Raw genomic sequence first — 17628 nt, 5'->3', positions numbered from 1 at the left:
TTGAAAAATTAATTTCAGTTGTCTTGTATAGGAGCAGTATTATGTGGACTAAAAACTGGATCAAAACCTTAAACAGGGCAGTGATTTAAGGACAGAGTAGATGGAAGATCTATCTAATCAGGATTCCTTAGTTCAGGCTTAGGCCCAGTCTACATTTAAAAATTAGATGGTCCTAGCTATGTGGCTCAGGTTGCCATGAATGCCATATTTAGGTCGACCTATCGCACAGTGTAGATGCTGCTAGGTCAACAGAAGCTACTGCCTCTTGGAGAGGTGGATTCACAACATCAGTGGGGAAAAAAACTGTTGATATATGAAGTATCTACACTACAGCACTGCAGCTGCACACCTGCAGTGCCATAGCTGTGCTGCTATAGCAGTTGTAGTGTAGACATACCCGTAGTTAATTATCCATCACTTCCTACTCAAAGAGGGAGTAAACAGCACATTAATGAAATTCACAGTGATACTAAATTTGGAAAAGTTGCAAACCCCAGTGAGGACAGAGAAATAATACAAGGTGACCTAGATAGATTAGAAATATGGGCAGAAAATAACCCAATACGATTCACCTTGGAAAAATTCATGCAACTTTGTGCATGGGGAAAATAGTACAATGGAAGAGATTGGCTTGTGAAGAAAGATTTAGAGACTGTGCCAAGTTTTCATGTATAGTTTGGCTAAGAAATAACTAAAAGAGGACTGGTCAAAATCCACAGATACTTGAACATAGGACTGGAAGTGACCTCTGGGGTCATTAAGTCCAGCCCTTTGCTATTGCAGGCAACCTCATCATATAATCCTGATCGTAATTGTATCAAGTACCATCTTAACACTTGTTAGGTTGTCTGTCCCCCCTACACACACCATTGGAAGGCTGCTCCAGATCATCATTCCTCTGACTGCTCGAAATCTTCTAATTTCCAGCCTAAATTTATTCATTGCCAGTTTATACCCATTTGTTGTTGTTGTCAACCCTGTCCTTTAGCTTAAATAGCTCTTCACCCTTTCTGCTGTTTATTCCCCCAATGTATTTGTAGAGAGCAATCATAACTCCTCTCAGCCTTTGTTTTACTAGACTAAACACATCTCTTTCTTATACTCTCCTCTTATAAGATAGGGTCTCCATTGCGCTGATCATCCTAGTGGCCCTTTTCTGCACCTGTGCCAGTTTGAATTCATCGTTTTTGAACCTGGATAGCCAGAATTGTACACCAGCATTAAAGGGTACAAACACCAGGCTAGAAGAATTACAGTGTGGAACAAAGGAGAATGGTGAGAAGTATTGGGAGACAATTAAGAAAGCAAAACAGTAGGCTAAGTGTCCAGCAGAAAATTCCACATAGTGAGATCTGTTTGATTATGAACTAGTTTCCCAATGGAAGTGGTGAAAACCCATTGTTTGGGTATAAAGACCAGTATAAAGTCATAGTATGAAATTTTAGTTTGTACTGACTTTGCTAGTGCTTTTTATGTAGCCTGTTGTAAAACTAGGCAAATATCTAGATGAGTTGATGTACCCCCTGGAAGACCTCTGCGTACCCCTGGGGGTACCAGTACCCCTGATTGAGAACCATTGCTGTAGGGAACAGTCCTGCATTGGTCCCTGGAGATGGATTGGATGACTTAGCAGGGCTTTTCCATATCTATCCTTCGATGATTCTTGGTGTTCTTTCAACTGTCAATGGAGTTTCTGCCTATTACTGCAGCAAAAAGGAAATGAGACTATATTAGAATGATTTCTTATTAGAAAGGTGTAATTCAACAGCCTTCCTCATTTGTTAGTGAAAACTCCTTGTGAAAAAAATGTTTCCATTTCTGATCCCATTTGGGAACCTAAAATTTCATCCAACTTGGGGCACCAGAAACTCTGAAAAGTTAATGATAGTTAGAAATATATAAGGATAAAAGTTGGCCAGCACTTCTGCTTGCCCTCTTCCCCTCATGATGAACCAAACACTGGGCAAATAAAACACCCAGGAGAACTCTGACTTCTTGAATCCTTACTTTACCAAATGCATTTTATCCAGAGTGTTTTTGTGTTCCCTGGCCTCAGAGAGCATCTTTGCTGAATCACCCAGATCTGTCATATTTTAATATTAGATTTTAGATTTAAATTTAAGTTTTCATTGCCCTAATAGACGCTTCTATATAATGTTTGAATGACTTGCACTTGAACATCCTCTTGAAGTCTTTACAAAGTTGGATACAATTTTAATCTATTGGAATTGAATAGAAGAACCCGAAACAGCAGTCATGAGATATATAATTGAAGAAGGTATCGATCACACTTTATTTACAAAATCCAGAGATTCATACATAGCAATCTACGGAGCAGAAGGCTGGTGTCAGGAAAACAAAGGGCACATGAAGCAGGAAAGGTGCCAGCAGGGAGTCATCTCTGTTCCACGGGAACCTCCTTCCTTTTGGTTCAGGACACTGCTGGAGTCCTTAAAAAAGGAGTAGGCAATCCAGGCTGGTGTTGTAGTTTTGCTCAAGCATGGGAGTGAAATTGATTTGTGAAGGGGTTAGGGGGAGGCCAGCAACGTTTAGCCACACCACCGGGGATGATCCTGCCTGCAGTCACCTCTTGTTTCTTTACTTCCAACGCCCTCCAACTTTGCCCTTGACTCCTGCTTTCTTGCTGCTGTAGTACAGAAAGAAGGAAAACACATCAGTGTGACTGCTGCAGAAAAGTCCTCTGACCTTTTGACTTTTCAATCAGCTGCTACTTTGCTGAGAAGCTCTAAACCTCAAATCAGCAGAGCAGGCTGATCAGATAGCCGGTGAATTGGATGCCACCTGCTCCAGAGCAGATGTAGCACATTCTGAGGATAGAGATATTGGTGGAAGCAGATTTTTACTTGGGGTCTTCAGAGGATGTATAAGCATGGAAGGAAGTATAAGCATGGAGGGGTGAGAGGCTTTGCCGCTTACTGAATTGTATGCCCAGAGAGAAGGGGATTCTTGAAACTAGTGGACATGGGCCCCAAACTGCAGAGTGCAGATCCAGTTCCAGATCTGAACATTTCCCAAGTTCAGATCTGGATTATGGGTTCAGGTGCAACTCTGGAAATGGAAAGGACTTCCTCAAACAGGACTGTGCCAGTACAGTGCCCAGAGGCTCAAGTCACCTGACAGTAGAATTTTAGAAATTATTCCCATGCAAAATGATCAGAAAAATGTTTAAATAAAACTAAGGTTGAATAAAAGAATTACTTTGCCATAGTAAAGGGGACTGAAGTTCCCCCCCCCCCCCCATACAATGCCTGGGGAATGTAAAGAATTATAAAATGTTTTAACACATGCAAAGAGATGATTCTGGTTCCCTAGAATTACATGTGTCCTCTTCTGACCCTCATTGGTACCAGTAACCCAGTCTTACTGGGGGATGTATGGATGTAGTCTCCATATGATCCTCAAGCTAAGGCTTGTAAAGCACCCTGAGGAAATGATTACCAAGTAATATCTTCTTGCATGCAGAATAGCATTTCAACATGCAATCCACTTACCCTCCTGCTGTGAAACAGATGCATGCCTGCTTCCAGGTGTGTTCCAAGTGAGAAAGTTAGTCTGGTTAGGCTCTGCACTGTGTCAGCAATGGGTCCCTGTGCAATGCACTGATTCCTTGTGCACTGCATAACCCGTACCCTTCCATCCCAAACATACACCAATAAGGCTACTTCTTGAATCAAACCACTTGCAAGCTGTTTAATCTTTTTGGTGCTAAACGGCAAAGCAAGGGTGCCGAGCAAACAATCTGTCTGGCCAGTGGAAGCAGATAGCGAATGTTGTGTTGGTTGGAATGGATGTTTCCAAGGAAGCTGCATTCGGAACACATGTTCCTCGAGGCAGCAGGGAAGGGATTAAAAGGCAACAACAGAAGGGCATATTTAGCATGGTTATATCGGCCCCAACTTACAGTGGGTTTGTTCAGGAGTAGTAGGCTTACGTACGGGAGTCTTCCATAGTGACTCATACACACATACAGTGAATACTTTACCTCTCAACCCACTTTAGAATAGAAGACAGTCTATTCCGAAAATTAACCTTTTACATGAGAGACAAGGGGTTATTGTCTGTTTACTCAGAGAATATCCTGTCTGACATATTATTAAGCTCAGTCTTCTTTAAACTCATCTCATTCTCCATTATGCTGGCTTTTGGACTGGATCAAAAATCACTGTAGGAGCTGCATGCCTAACAATCAGTTCCCCAAGTTAATATAGAGCCCTTGTCACTTCAAGTTTCACAAGGTCTAAGATGTTTCATGTTAAGCCTGCCTTTAGGCTATGCTTCTGGGGGGTTATTGTTCCTTAAAACAAAAAGGGATCATAGAAGGCTAATACACCAGGCTGAAAGACTTTTACTTTAGAATGTCATGCTCTGTTTCTGATGGAGAAATGCCCCCTAATACCTGGAGGGATCCACAATCATACCTTTCCAAATGAAGTGCCATCACACCCAGAAGAACCATCTCTGGAAAGAGATGCTTCCAGGAAAAATATCACCTCTTTGGATAATTGGGAGGGTCCCTAGCATGGTAACATTTCATGTTGGTTTTTTGGTAGTGGGATCAGAAGACATAGGAGGAAGAAAACCATGCAGATGAGCCTAATCTTGCAAGGTATAATCTTGCAAGGTTCTTTGAGACCCCCATACTCCCTATGAAGCAAATACATCAAGCCCTGTGTTTGGAATCTACAGAGAACTGCACCCAAAAATTAAATTCATTTGACATTCCAGTGTGAATGGGGGGCGAGGGAAAGACTGTTTGGTCCTTGGTGATACCTATATCTTTGAGTCATTTGCATGACTGGAGCTCTTCATGGTACAGAGAAACTGCAAAGAGCAGATTTCAGCTTTTGGAGAGCTTCCCTCACCTTCTTCCCGTGACTCCTCCTCCTTGCCTTTTACTTCTCTCCACACCTCTCCCTCCCCCAGCCCCTTGTCTCTGATGTATTGAGGTCTCCTGATGAAAACATGCAACAACAAAGACATGGGACTCACAAGCAGGAAAGAAATTAAATTAAAGAGGTAAGGTGGGGAAGGAAAGTGGGAGGTCATATACCAATGAAAAGAACCCACACCCCTGATCACATGACATCCATGTGACAGGGTAACCCTGGATGTCAGTTTTATTACACACCTTTCCTTGCAATCTCGGCAATCACTTCTCCATCCTGTATAAGCAAAGGCCATTTCCGTTCCTGTGTTCAAAACACTTCAGCCAATACTAACAGTCACAGCTTGAGCGACTGGTGTCTGCAGCGATTGTGGGAAGGTGTGTGCGTGGGAGATGATGGTTCTTTTACATTAGGTTATGGATTCACTTCAGTTTGACCATCATTTTCTAAGGGTGGAGGCGGGTTGGAGGTTGCCCTTCCACCTCTCGCCTCATTCCCTTCTGAGAAGAAAATGTCAGCATCAAAGCTGAAGTGCCTGCTGGAACACTGAGCAGATATCCCAGACTTTAGGCTGGGACATAGGTACTTACTGCTTCTGGGCCTGATCAATCCGGTTCCTGAGGGTGGTGATCTGCAAACAACATACATGACTAGGGTTTTCAAAGAGCTCTGCCAAGTGACCTGGTTTCCCCATGGGGAGGGAAGTGGTTTACCTGGCTGGAGTTCTGGAGACAGGTGCCTGTGATGGGAGAAACTCTTTCTTTTCAAATGAAAACTCTCTTGAGTGAGAGGTTGCTAACTAGCAGTAAATTTACAAGCTAATTTCATGTTTTACAAGGAGGCACAGATGAGGGATTCAACTGAAGGGTCGGTGCTGTTGCCCTTATTAAAATAATTCATTAATTCATGTACAATGGAACCTATTTATGGTGAACTCATGTATAGCCAAACTTCAGGTAAGTGGTCTGGAAAGTCATAAATTGGCCATTTTGAAAGCTCAGGAGACCCTGAGAGGTGTGATCTCCTTGTGTGTGTGTTGTCCTCACCGTCCCGCCATCCCAGCTGTAAATTTACCAGGTAGCTAGCAACATTGAAGTGGAAGGTGGGGTTGACCTGGACAGGTGAGAAATTGGAAACAGAAAAGCTCCAAAGCCGGAGGAAAACTAGTGAGAATGCTCAGCAACAAATAACTCCAGGGCTTTCAAGAGAGGGGAAGTATATTGGAGGGGTACAGGATGCACTTGCCTCTACCCATCAATATCATATAAAGAGACCGCTGCACTTTGGGAATGAGGAATACTCCAACTGAGGGGTATTACTGGGCTTAGGCACCTCCTGATATCTTGATAGTTAGTCTCCACAGGTCCATGGAAATACTCCTGTTGTCTTCAGTAGGCTTTGGATCAGGCCCCAAGGCATTAGGCTGATGGGGCACATGCTCTCCTAGTACCTTCTGCAGGCTAATTAGTAGAGCAGCTCTGGAGCTGATTTAGGGGCAGGAGGTAGAGAATGCACAATGCAAACCCCCTTGCAGACATTTCTCTAATAGACTGAAGGGTTCCCAAAGGGGACAGAGAGGAAATATTAGAAAGGAAACACAGCAACCATAGAAAGAAGGGCTGGAGTGGGGGATTTGAGGTCCTTCCCAAGCCATCTTCCAGACTGTGGCAATTTGTGGTGTGGTAATACTTGTGTCTCATTGCCCCTGGGGCGGGGGGGGGAGGAATTCATGATGAAGATGAGCTCATCCTCTCTTAATCATGGTGGAATTTTAGATACGAACTAGATGCTCAGGAAAGTGAAGGGCTAATACATAAAGTACCAGATGTGTAGACCCAATGTGTGGCTACTATGTTGTTTTGCCTGATTTAGCACCTCAGTCCTGACGTGCAGTCTTGCTATTCAAGTCTTGCAGTGATCTTTGTGCTCTGAATATATGTCCACTAAAAACTAGAATGAGTCTACAACCAACTTCTGTTCATTTCATTTTTCCTGTGTAACCCAATCAGGATCAAACCCTGGTTTGCAGAGGTGAACGTTCACCTGCTGAGCCCCCTCCTCCCCCTACTTCTGCTCTTGGTGTAATTCAGAATTCTCCATTGCCTCTGGACTCCATGTTCTGAGCAAACTCACAGTCAAAGAACTGGTGACCCAGCAAGAGTCGCATGGCATTTGAAATTCCCAGTGCTTGAAACAGGAAAAGATCATATTTCAGGATGGTCTGCCATCTCGGATTTCCTGGGCCAAGTTTTCCCGTGGCAAACAGGAAAAGAAAAAGAAAAAAAAGAAAGAGACCAAGACTGAGACATTAGAGGCAACAGGACAACATCGAAAAGGAAAGATCTGCTGCATTCTGTACTTACTCACGGTAGTTTAAAAATCTGCTCCATGGATTTGACTCATTTATCGCAATTGGGTATTTTTTTCAGACCTGGCAGAGAGTCAGCTTTGCCCTTCAAACTGACTCAAGGGCTTGAGACTCACCTTTTCTGCTAAACCAGTGACAGCCGGCACAGCATTCAGTGTCTTACACAGTACCAGTAAGCAATAGGGGTACAGCAACACTACGTTTTAAAACTTTCAGCACCGGGTCTCAGAGGCCAGGTCTACAGGCTAGGGCTCACGGGGCTCATGCTAGGGCTCACGGGGCTCATGCTATGGCACTAGAAACAGCAGTGTAGACAGTGCAGCTCAGATCGGAGCTCGGGCTCTGAAGCCCAGTTCCCACCACAGTCTCCACTGATCTCCAGCCTGACCTCAAATGTCTACACAGCTGCTTTTAGCACAGTAACTCAAGCCCCATGAGCTTAAGTATGTAGATCTGGGCTCTGAGACTCACTGCCATGGGTTTTAAAACACAGTGAAGATGTACACACAGAGGCCAGTGCTTAAAACCAGGCCCCCTCCCAGACATCTTGTGTGTCCAATTTTCTTCCTTTTTCTCTCCCTTGCTTTCTTTGTTATTTTATGTCCTCTTCTCTTTTTCCTTCTCACACTTTCCCTTCCCATCTCTCTCTCCTTTCTTTCTCATTCTTCTCTGCCTTCCTACTCATTCTGACCTTTTTTCTTTCTGTCTCCTTTTCCCCTCCTTCACTCTTTCTTTATTACACTCTGCTCTCGTCTCTTTTTCCTTTTGTACTTTCTATAAGCTATGGGGCTCTACAGGGAAGCATGCAGTCTGGATCTTTCAGCAGTCAGTTCTGCACAAAGCCAACTTAGAGTAAGGTAGGTTAATTTTTGCTTCTCTGGTTTAAGGAGCAGCCTGCTTTATCTCTCTCTGTTTTGGGGTTCTTGTGTGTTATTCTAAATTCTAAGAAATTTAGTGTTATGTTGCAACCTTCCAGCAAGAGTATTTTTCTGTTTTTATCTAATTTCTTTGTATGTGTGCCATGAACATAACAATTCCCACTTTATCTGCGGTGCTGCTGCATTCCATTTAAACTAGCGGGCTGTCATTCAGTGTCCAGAAGATTCATTCCATCTGAGCATACATGAATCATCCAACAGCAACTGTTAAACACCACTGTGATTTTGTGCTACTGTTCAGACTACACCCTGCTTTACAAGAATGGAAGGTGAGAGAAAAATGAAGTGAAGGGAGACACGCAAGACTCAGTCTCCTCATCCCTCTGCCAGATGGAACTGAGTGCTGGTGCGCTGTCCACCTGCGTGCGCAAGCGCGCAAAATCTCGCCATGCAGGAGGCTCATGCATTTTAGCAGACTTCGCTGCTGCTGTCACATGGGCGAACTCTTTGTACTTACAACTTGGATAGCGCCTGCACCCTGCTACGTAGTGATATAATCTAAGAGAGATTAAGATAATCATGTTGGTGTGGGTTGTTCTCAGTCCAAGTATTTTAAAAAAATTGGAAAAAGGAAGTGAAGACAGAGAAAAGCAGCCAGAAATATCGATCCCAGCAGGATTCTGGTCACTGAAGTGTAGTGCAGTTGGATATGGGCATATCCCATGATCAGACGTGAAAGGGACATGTCAGCACTCTGATACCATGTGGCACTTCAGTAAGATGCACATCTACAGATGCATAGATTTCATCAAGGGCCTCCTAAGAGTTCAGTCCACAGGGGGTCATTTCCGTCCCACTCTTTTTGTTTTAACTCTATGATGGAAATAAAAATTCCAAAATTTAAGTATGAAAATGAACATGTGGTTAAGAAAGTCACTTGGTGAGGGAGACAGGCAACTGAAAGCATCTGACCAACCCCTTTTCATACCTCTCTTCCAAACTAATAAACAATGGGGTTTTTCTTTTCCCATTGTGGGGCATGTCTCATTTTCATAGATTCTGGTCTAATCAATTCCAACTTTAAGACTCAATTGCAGCCTCCTAATAATAGCCCCATGCATGTGGTAGGTATACAGTTATGGGAAATATGATTCCCGTATGCCATGCATGGCTCTGGCAATTTACCCTGCTGGGTAAATATTCCAAAAGTTGTGTGTGGAACTAGCTTAATGATATCTCCACACCACATTTCCTATGGGAGTTGCACAGCTTTCCTGCAGATTGGACCCAGAGGTGACTGGTGCCATGACCAACTTGCTTCTCAACCCACCTCATATTTTTGACTCTTCATCTTCTCTCCAAATTCATATTTCTCAGTTTCCAGCTGGTATAACCAATCCCACAGTTCCTTGGCCTTATCCCTATGCATTGCAGAGGGAGGAAGACAGGAGAAATATTTCATACATTTGAAATGTCACATGTTTGCTGTGGCCCCCAGGACACTAGTAGCAAATTTGTGTGTGTGTGTGTGTGTGTGTGTGTGTGTGTGTGTGTGTGTGTGTGTGTGTGTGTGTGTGTGTGTGTGTGTGTGTGTGTGTGTGTGTGTGTGTGTGTGTGTGTGTGTGTGTGTGTGCGCGCACGCAGCCCATACAGCTTCCCCTTCAAAACTCCTCCCCAGCTTCATGTCACTGACTATTTTTATGGTCAGATTTTATTTTCCTCAGCTTTATCCATGTTAACATTTCAGCCTTGCACTGTTTCCTCTTATCAGGCATTAACACCCTTTCACAAATTTATTTATTTACTCGGCTCTTTGTCGCTCACTAAAGAACCCAGGGGAACTGGAGGGGAAGTGGTGAGTGGGATTCCAAGGTTTGAATGAGCAATTGGGCTGAGCAATTGGCATGGTAGCTTTCACCAGTCTCAGGGCTAAGGTGGATGAGCAAAACTGGCCCAGTGTAACATTAGTTAGAGATTGGCTTGGGCCAGAACACTAGATCTCTAGAACCCCCCAAACTCTGAGACGGTTCACATCTAGATTTTTGCATTGCAGACCCATCTCAGCTATTACTGATGTTGACAGAGGCCTGTTCTTCTTCCCTATCCTTATCCATCCACCTCCTTGGATTGCAATACTCCTACAATTATGACACTAACCACATTACAAACAACCCTTTCTGTTTCGGGACTTCCACCATTGTTCTGCCCCCTCTGCACCAGGGTTGGCTCTTCTGTAGGGTGCCATTTCTAAAGTGGCCCCTACCATTCCTTTTATATCCCAGGGCACACAGGTCCTCCTACAGCACACTCTCTTTCTATGTCCCTAATTTCCCTTAGATTTTAGACTGTTTGGTTTTTAGGATTTTGAGGACCGTCTACAAGGCAAGGTTAGCTGTGTGGGGGATGGGACGTATCAAAGCTAACATGCTCCTCTCTACCTCTCATGTCATGCAGTTGCTTCAGCGTGTGTTGATGTTGCACCACCCTCTCCTCACCTAATACCCTCACACATCATGGAATGAAGAGGCAGCCTCATGTTGTGACAACGTGCCATGGTGGAACATCACGATAGCACAGTGCCCAAAATGAACCTGAGCTCAGCTGAGCCGAACTAGTCTGTAGGTTTACAGGATGTCATTGTCCCAGGAATTTTGAGATGAGTGGCAACCATAGCTTGATTAGCAGCAGAAGGAAGGCAGTCTGACTAAGCCATGGCCACGGCTGGATGTCCACTTCATGTACAATGACATCTGTTGCCCCTTTTTCCCCTTTGTGTCCCAGCACAGCCAAAGGCACAATTTAGCATTGGCTTCATAAAGGCTCCACAGTTGCCTTATCAGGAAGTTCCTTCATTGTGGTAGGCCCCAGACCACTAGAAGAAATCTCTCTGTGTCCTCATTCAGAGCTGTCAGCCTTGACTTCCCTGAGAAATCATCTAATCTACCTGCAGCAAATGAAGATGGCATGTTACCTCAGCTTGTCTTCATTCAGGTGGTCAATGTTTAGTGTTTTGCGCCTCTCTGCCAAGATCTTCTTCTTCATTTCCCTAGCAGTCTGCTTCTTTCCTCTCTTCTGGTCAGCCTGTAGGAAACATACGCCCAGAATATCAGTGGATGCTGCCCTGCACAAATTCAGGATGAAGTACAGGGATATTGTGGAAGGGCTAAGGAACCATGGACACGTACTCGAGCATTTCCAGGCAGATGCACTGGGGTCATTCTGGAGACATTAGCGCATTCCCAACAACACTTACTCCATAGGAGCTGAGACACTCCTAAAAGTTATGCAATGGCCTTGAAACTTCAGGGAATCCCAAGCAGTTATAGGAGTTGTCATGAAAATCTAAGGGATTCCTAGCAACTGCTGGAACAAACTTAGAGAATTCCAAATGATTGGTAGAGAATTTAGGAGACTCAGTGGGGACAGAGAGGTATGCGAGTGGTGATAAAATTCAGAGAGGTGTGTTTATTGCCTCCCTATTTCATCCATTGATCAATGCCTTTACCTTTGCCAAATAGCTGCTGTATGTGGCACCCATGGAGGTCAGAGCCTTCTTTTTCTTCAGGTCATCCTCAGCTCTTCTCTTAGCTTCTTCTTCCTCTCTTCTTACCTTCTCCTCCTGCAGAATGCACCATAGAAAAACAAGTTACTGAAAGGACTTTGGCTGGGGGAGCCCACACCTATTCCACTAGCAGCAGGAGTCACTGCAGGGAATGATGTAGGAATGTATGCGTCTGGGAAGTTATAGCTGCTTCCTTCCCAGGCTCTGCCCAGTGAGCCTCACTGTAATGAGGAGACTAGCAGTATCTTCTCTGGTGTTCCTGAGGCAGGCAGGACCTAAAGCTTCTCTCCATTTCCTTTCACAGTTCCCGAACAAGGTCTGAGCCCAGGTACTTTCTTGTTATGTGCCAAGAGGAAAATAGAAAGCAGAGGCACATACCGCAAGCCTGACCTGACGCTCCTTCTCATTCTCAGCCCGGATTCTTTGTTGTTCTGCTCTTTCGGCTCTGCGTTTCTCCTGCCCAAAACAAAGGAAGAGGCACAGAGTCATCAGTATGTGGCTTTATTTGTCTCCAAAGCTTTATAAAGGATTTTAGTTTCCATATTAGGCAGTGGACCGTTCCCATTACTTTACCAAAACGTGCAGGATGAGGCACATAGCCAGCTGAAGGGCCCCAGGTGAATTCCATGACTGTAAAACACCTGGGAGGCTGAGAACAGGGATGGGTTACAATGAGTATGGTCACCTCTGTGCAATGTGGGACAGGCTTCCCTCAAGTCAGAATTGAGCAAATAGAATAGACTGTCCATCTACAGAGGGGACCCAAGGCTAGCAGATGGTTTCTGCACCTGTTTTCAAAATGGTTATGCCTCATCCACCCAGGGGTGAAAGTAGGCCAGTATGGGCCAGTACAGCGTACCAGTAAGAAGTGGCTGCTGGTACCAGTTCGTACGCAGCCAATATTAAAGCGCTGCCCCTTGTGCCCCGCCCCAACACATACACACACACTGCTTTGGCGGCCCAGCCAGTAGGGATCCTACCAGCAGGGCTGCCAATGGTAGGAGCGGGGAAGGGGCAGCTGTCCCAGGGCCTGGCGATTTAAAAGGGCCCAGGGCTCCCAGCCATCGCTACTGTGGCAGCAGCCAGAGCCCCAGGCCCTTTTAAATCCCTGGGCCCCGGGACAGCTGCCCCTTCCCCCCACACCATTAAATCGCCGCTGGAGCCTTTAACAACCCATGCTATCCTAGTTATGGGCTTCACACACAGCTCTGTTAATGCACCTTTGTTCTAACCTGCAACACCCCCCTTGATGTTCTAGTTCTGAGTCCCACCACACACCTCTGCCATTCTACCTCATCCCTGACCTGCCTAAGCCCTGCTACTCCAGTCTTAAGTCCACCTCATCACTTTACCCAATTCACCTCAGACCTGGCCTGCAGCAACCTCTTCCTGGATATGTCAGAGCAGAAATGGCCTGTGGTCCTGAGCTGTGCTTAACTGTACATGGTGTTTTGTAGTATAAACAAACACACCCCTGAGGAAGGACAAGAAGACCCAAGACTTATTTTCATTTGGGACCTAATCCACGTTTGCATTTAGCTCTTCATATCTGAGAGGCTAGTGCACTGACCCAAGCCTCATTAAGGCTACCACTGCAAGGTGTCCTTGATTTCCACATGGGCACATTCCACTCTACACCAGCCAAAAATGCACCGTCATTATCTTGATCACATTGGGAACAAGATGCAGTCACCTTGAAGGACTATCGTCCCCTGTTCTCCTGTCTCCACTTGTTGGACAGAAAGAGCAATTTGGTCTGTAAGGTTCCAGTTCAGTTCTGAGTCTCTGAGGTAGTTACACACACTATCCTCCCGAAGCAGACATCACTGGGAATGGCACCATAGAGACTTACAATTCTTTCCTTCAGGGCAAGCAGTTCCTCCTCTTCCTTCTTCCTGCCCTCGAAGTGATTGTCAATCAAGGCTTGCAGTTCAATCAGGTCTTTGTTCTGCCTCTTCTTTTGGATGTCCTGAAGGAGCAGTAAGGCGTTATTACAATAACAATCTAACACTGGTGCAGCTCCTTCCATCTGAGGATCTCAGGCCCCTGTACAAAGGAGGCTAAGTACGAACAGCCTCATTTTACAGATAAGGAAATTGAAACACAAGGGGCAACATCTGAAAGCCAATGAAGTCAATGGGAGCCTTTCTATTGACTTGGGTGCTGAATCAGGGCCAGAGACATTTAGTGACTTGCCCAAATTAATAGCCAGTGGTAAAACAAGGGACAGAGTACTGGTTTCCCAGCTCCCACTTCCTCGCTTCAATGTATCATCCTATTTCACCTACTCTTACATTTTACATTTCTTTTTACATTTCTCTGCAGACTCCTCATTTTACCTGAGTATTCCTACACCAGTCAAAATTAATAGAAGCTTCATTTTCTTGTGGACAAGGTGAACACTACAGTGACCCTGAATGAGCATACAACTTATCCTGATGTAATCATGTACCACTCATCACAAGGGCTTTTTCTTTTTCTGTTGACTTACTAGAAACATATTTGGGTCCATGCTTGTTTGGTTATTTGGTGGTGCCATTCTGAGCACTATTTCTCAGAGACAGACTTGATACAACTTGTTTCATGTGTGTGGATTCATTACAGGCACCTGCACAGCCGGGAAAGCCTCCTCCAAGGGACTTGCTTCTTTAAATCTCTTTTCTGCTTATTGGTGCATTGTTATGGGGTTTGGGTTTTTTTGTTTGTTTAGTTTAAATCTATTGTGTGGCCTATTAAAGGAGAAGTGGTTTTTTACCCCCCAAAAGCTTATGCCCAAATAAATCCGTTAGTCTTTAAGGTGCCACCAGACTCCTCGTTGTTTTTGTGGATACAGGCTAACATGGCTACCCCTCTGGTAAAGGACATAACCATTTCCCATGCACTATGTGCAGTTTCTTGATACCATGAAAGTCCTTTCCTGGCCACTGAAACTCCAAAGTTAATCTTATTTCATCATTCTTGAGTCAGGGGAGCTGCCTGGAACACTCAGCAAAAAGACAGGACTCGGAAGTGATTGAAAGGGCAGTTGGCTTGTCCTTGAGAAACCGAGGAATAATTAACTGACCAAGATAAAGATCACAATAAAGGTCTGCAAGGAAGAAGATCTAAAGGCTTTATAAGCAGTTACTAATTCCATTTCCACCCTTCAGATTTCTCTTTCCAAGACAAATTAAGCTATAAATACAGCTGCACAACTAAAGCAATGTGTAAGCAGGTTTTTCAGATATGGACCCCAGATTAATCTTTCACTGAAAATAGACTCCTTTTGCCCTTGGCTACATGGCAGTGACATTTTCACAAAGGCTAGTAGTGATGCAGGAAGAGGTGGGTGTGCATATGTGATGGACATGTGTCAGGAATACTTACATCAAAGTCTACTTTCTCACCCTCTGGTATTTTAGGAGCAGTCAGTCTGTAGGGGATGGAAAATAGAAGGAATTGAACCTCAAAGAACCAAGAGATTAACTCATTCACCAAATGGAGCCATGCTGAGGGAGAAATGTTGATGAGGAGGTACAGCTGAAGCTATGGCTTGATTGAAAACCCAGTAGATGGAGGGAGCTGACCCATCCCAAATGTTTATGGGGTCATCCCATTTTGCACAAAAAGGTGCAGAATGGGACAACTCACATGTAAAGTTCCATGAGGCTGCTAACACAAAGAGAACGCTGCATGACCCATCCTGGGATGCTGGCTTGGTGGAGAATCAGGGCACTGATCCACTAGAGCCAGAAGATCCCTGGGGAATCCTGGTCAAGACTCGTGGAGCCCAGGACAAACCAACTGTGTTGCTTGCCAGCAACACTGGAAGTATGGGTAACTCCCATGACATGCTGCCATTGGCTGCCCTGTTCCCCACATCCAGCTGCTGCAACTCATGCCCCCTTTCATGTTTTGAAGAACAATGGAAAGGATTTAATGTTGAACCCCTCAGCATTCATTGCCTGTGGCAAACTGCCGTCCCCTGTCAGACATTCTCTTTTACCTGCACACATTGTTGCAAATGGAGCCACAGAGCAGGCAGAGAAAGGTGGGCAGAGTTACTGCACATTTGCCTTTCCCCTCTTGGTACCCTCTCTTCCCATCTGTGTGCTACCCAGGAGAAATGAGCAGATAACATGAGCTCAGCTTCACCCAACACAAGGTGCTACAGGGGATGGAGTAGGAGCACTTGGTTGGAGAGACCTGATGTCTGTGCCAGTCCTCGCTGTAATAAAGATGTATGAGCTGTTATGGGACTGGTCTCTATTTCCTGGCCTGTAGCCAGTCTTACAGTAGCTTCTGACAGATGGAGGCAGTCTAGGGAAGAGTCCAGAAATGCTAGATGTTGCATGAATGGTGGGGAGGAGAGGGCTGTGCATAGGTAGTAGGAGACATTTCTCTGGTAGGAGGTCTATGGATGGTCATCACATTTATACCAGTATTTTTAAAAACAACCATTAATGCACACTTACTTTGGCCTGGGCTTTTCCTCTGAGTTTGGAAACACGGACAGAAAACAGGAAGAGAGGGGAGAAAAGAGGGAGAACAGTTAGAATGAGAAAAACAACACCAGCTGCTGTTTGTTAAAGCTGGGAAACTGAAGGGAAATCCAAGTTTAGGAGGAACACCCCTGAGTAACTGGTTATGCCTCATACACATCCAAAAGAGACCGTTCCCTTTGGTGTGAGTGAAAGCAGGCTGATTTGACCTCAAATCAGAACTCTACAGAAAAGGAAAGGAAACAAGAGATTGTTTAAAAGTCCTAACGTAGCATCTGGAAGTTAATGGTTTCATTTATGAGATGAGTGCTAGTTCTTACCCCCTGGAGACCAAAGTTATAGGGAGGATGACAGAGCTGGAAGGTAAAAAAAGGATATTCCCCCTCCTAGTGTCAGTTTCTCATCTCTTTTACACTGGTGGATATTCTCAGCAACTCCGCTAAAGTCAATGGACATATTTTGGGTTTACACTGGTGTAAATGAGAGCTAAACTTGGCTACAGATCTACTAAAATGTTGCATACATGGCCCAGAAGGGGAACAGCTTTGTGATAAATCACCTCCAGTCGCATTCACTCCCAGACATCCCCACATGGCATCTATGTTTCCCAAAGTCTCCATGTTCTCTCTTTCTCTCCTTCATACACAGCAGTGGCCCTCAAACCCACCCTGGAAAGATCATCCTGCCTAAGGGGGCTTATTCTGCATAAGGGGGCATCCTGCATAAGGGGGCATTGGTGGATATTCTAAGCAAAATTCCCATGAATGTTAATGAGAGTGATACTTGTGTCTCCAGGAGAGGACAGACCCCCTCAGTATGCAATGTAAACCATCTCCAAGATAGTCAATCCTGGGCTTTTCATAATGAGAGACATTCTACTGCACCAAACAGCCATTTACTGTTTTGGTGATGTGCTGTTTCGTATACACTTTGAGCCTGATTCTCCTATCTCTAATGCTGGGTTTATATCAGTGTAATGCCAGCAAATTCAATGGAGTTTCTCCCATAAGTGGAGGAGTATTAAGCCCATACATTCTATCCTAATGTTGTCTCTTACAGACCCAGGTTGACTTTCATAGCCACATGCTGAGTTTGAACTTTTAGGAATTCATCTGAATTCTGCCATACAATGTTCTTGTATTGTTTGCTTGGTGGGATGGATTAGAAATAAAAAGCTCACAGCCTATTGTGGACAGAGCCAAATTTGAGGAGCTCAGCTTCTCTCAGGATTTGGTCCAAGCACCCAGTTAACCAGAAACAATATGTTTTCCCTGAAATTATTTGAGGTCAGATAATTATATTTTGATGCATTTCAAAGGATGACCTTTTTTTTAAAATGGAGCACCTGTACTCTGGGAGTCTCACTCCTGGCCACTTCACCACCACAGTGTGTTCAAGCAGGCCATTGCCAGTCATACTATTGCCATATTTA

The 17628-nt window shown here is 44.7% G+C and overlaps 1 protein-coding gene across 1 annotated transcript in view; it reads right to left on the bottom strand.

Moving 5' to 3' along the window:
• Positions 1 to 5349: 5349 nt before the first annotated feature.
• Positions 5350 to 17628, bottom strand: part of TNNT3 (troponin T3, fast skeletal type) — a 66989-nt gene continuing 54710 nt past the window's right edge. Inside the window, exons 4-11 of the mRNA XM_077819947.1 lie at positions 16170 to 16188; positions 15082 to 15127; positions 13568 to 13684; positions 12094 to 12171; positions 11659 to 11772; positions 11125 to 11234; positions 9484 to 9574; positions 5350 to 5538 (exon numbers count right to left, since the gene is read on the bottom strand). Of these exons, the coding sequence (XP_077676073.1) occupies positions 5494 to 5538; positions 9484 to 9574; positions 11125 to 11234; positions 11659 to 11772; positions 12094 to 12171; positions 13568 to 13684; positions 15082 to 15127; positions 16170 to 16188 (620 nt within the window). The 3' untranslated portion in view covers positions 5350 to 5493. The remainder of the gene's footprint in view (positions 5539 to 9483; positions 9575 to 11124; positions 11235 to 11658; positions 11773 to 12093; positions 12172 to 13567; positions 13685 to 15081; positions 15128 to 16169; positions 16189 to 17628) is intronic.

The sequence above is a fragment of the Eretmochelys imbricata genome, chromosome 6, assembly GCF_965152235.1.
Source record: "Eretmochelys imbricata isolate rEreImb1 chromosome 6, rEreImb1.hap1, whole genome shotgun sequence".
In the NCBI taxonomy this organism is placed as follows: Eukaryota; Metazoa; Chordata; order Testudines; family Cheloniidae; genus Eretmochelys; species Eretmochelys imbricata.
Note: the sequence above shows the minus strand (reverse complement) of the source record. Positions and strands in the feature narration are given on the sequence as shown.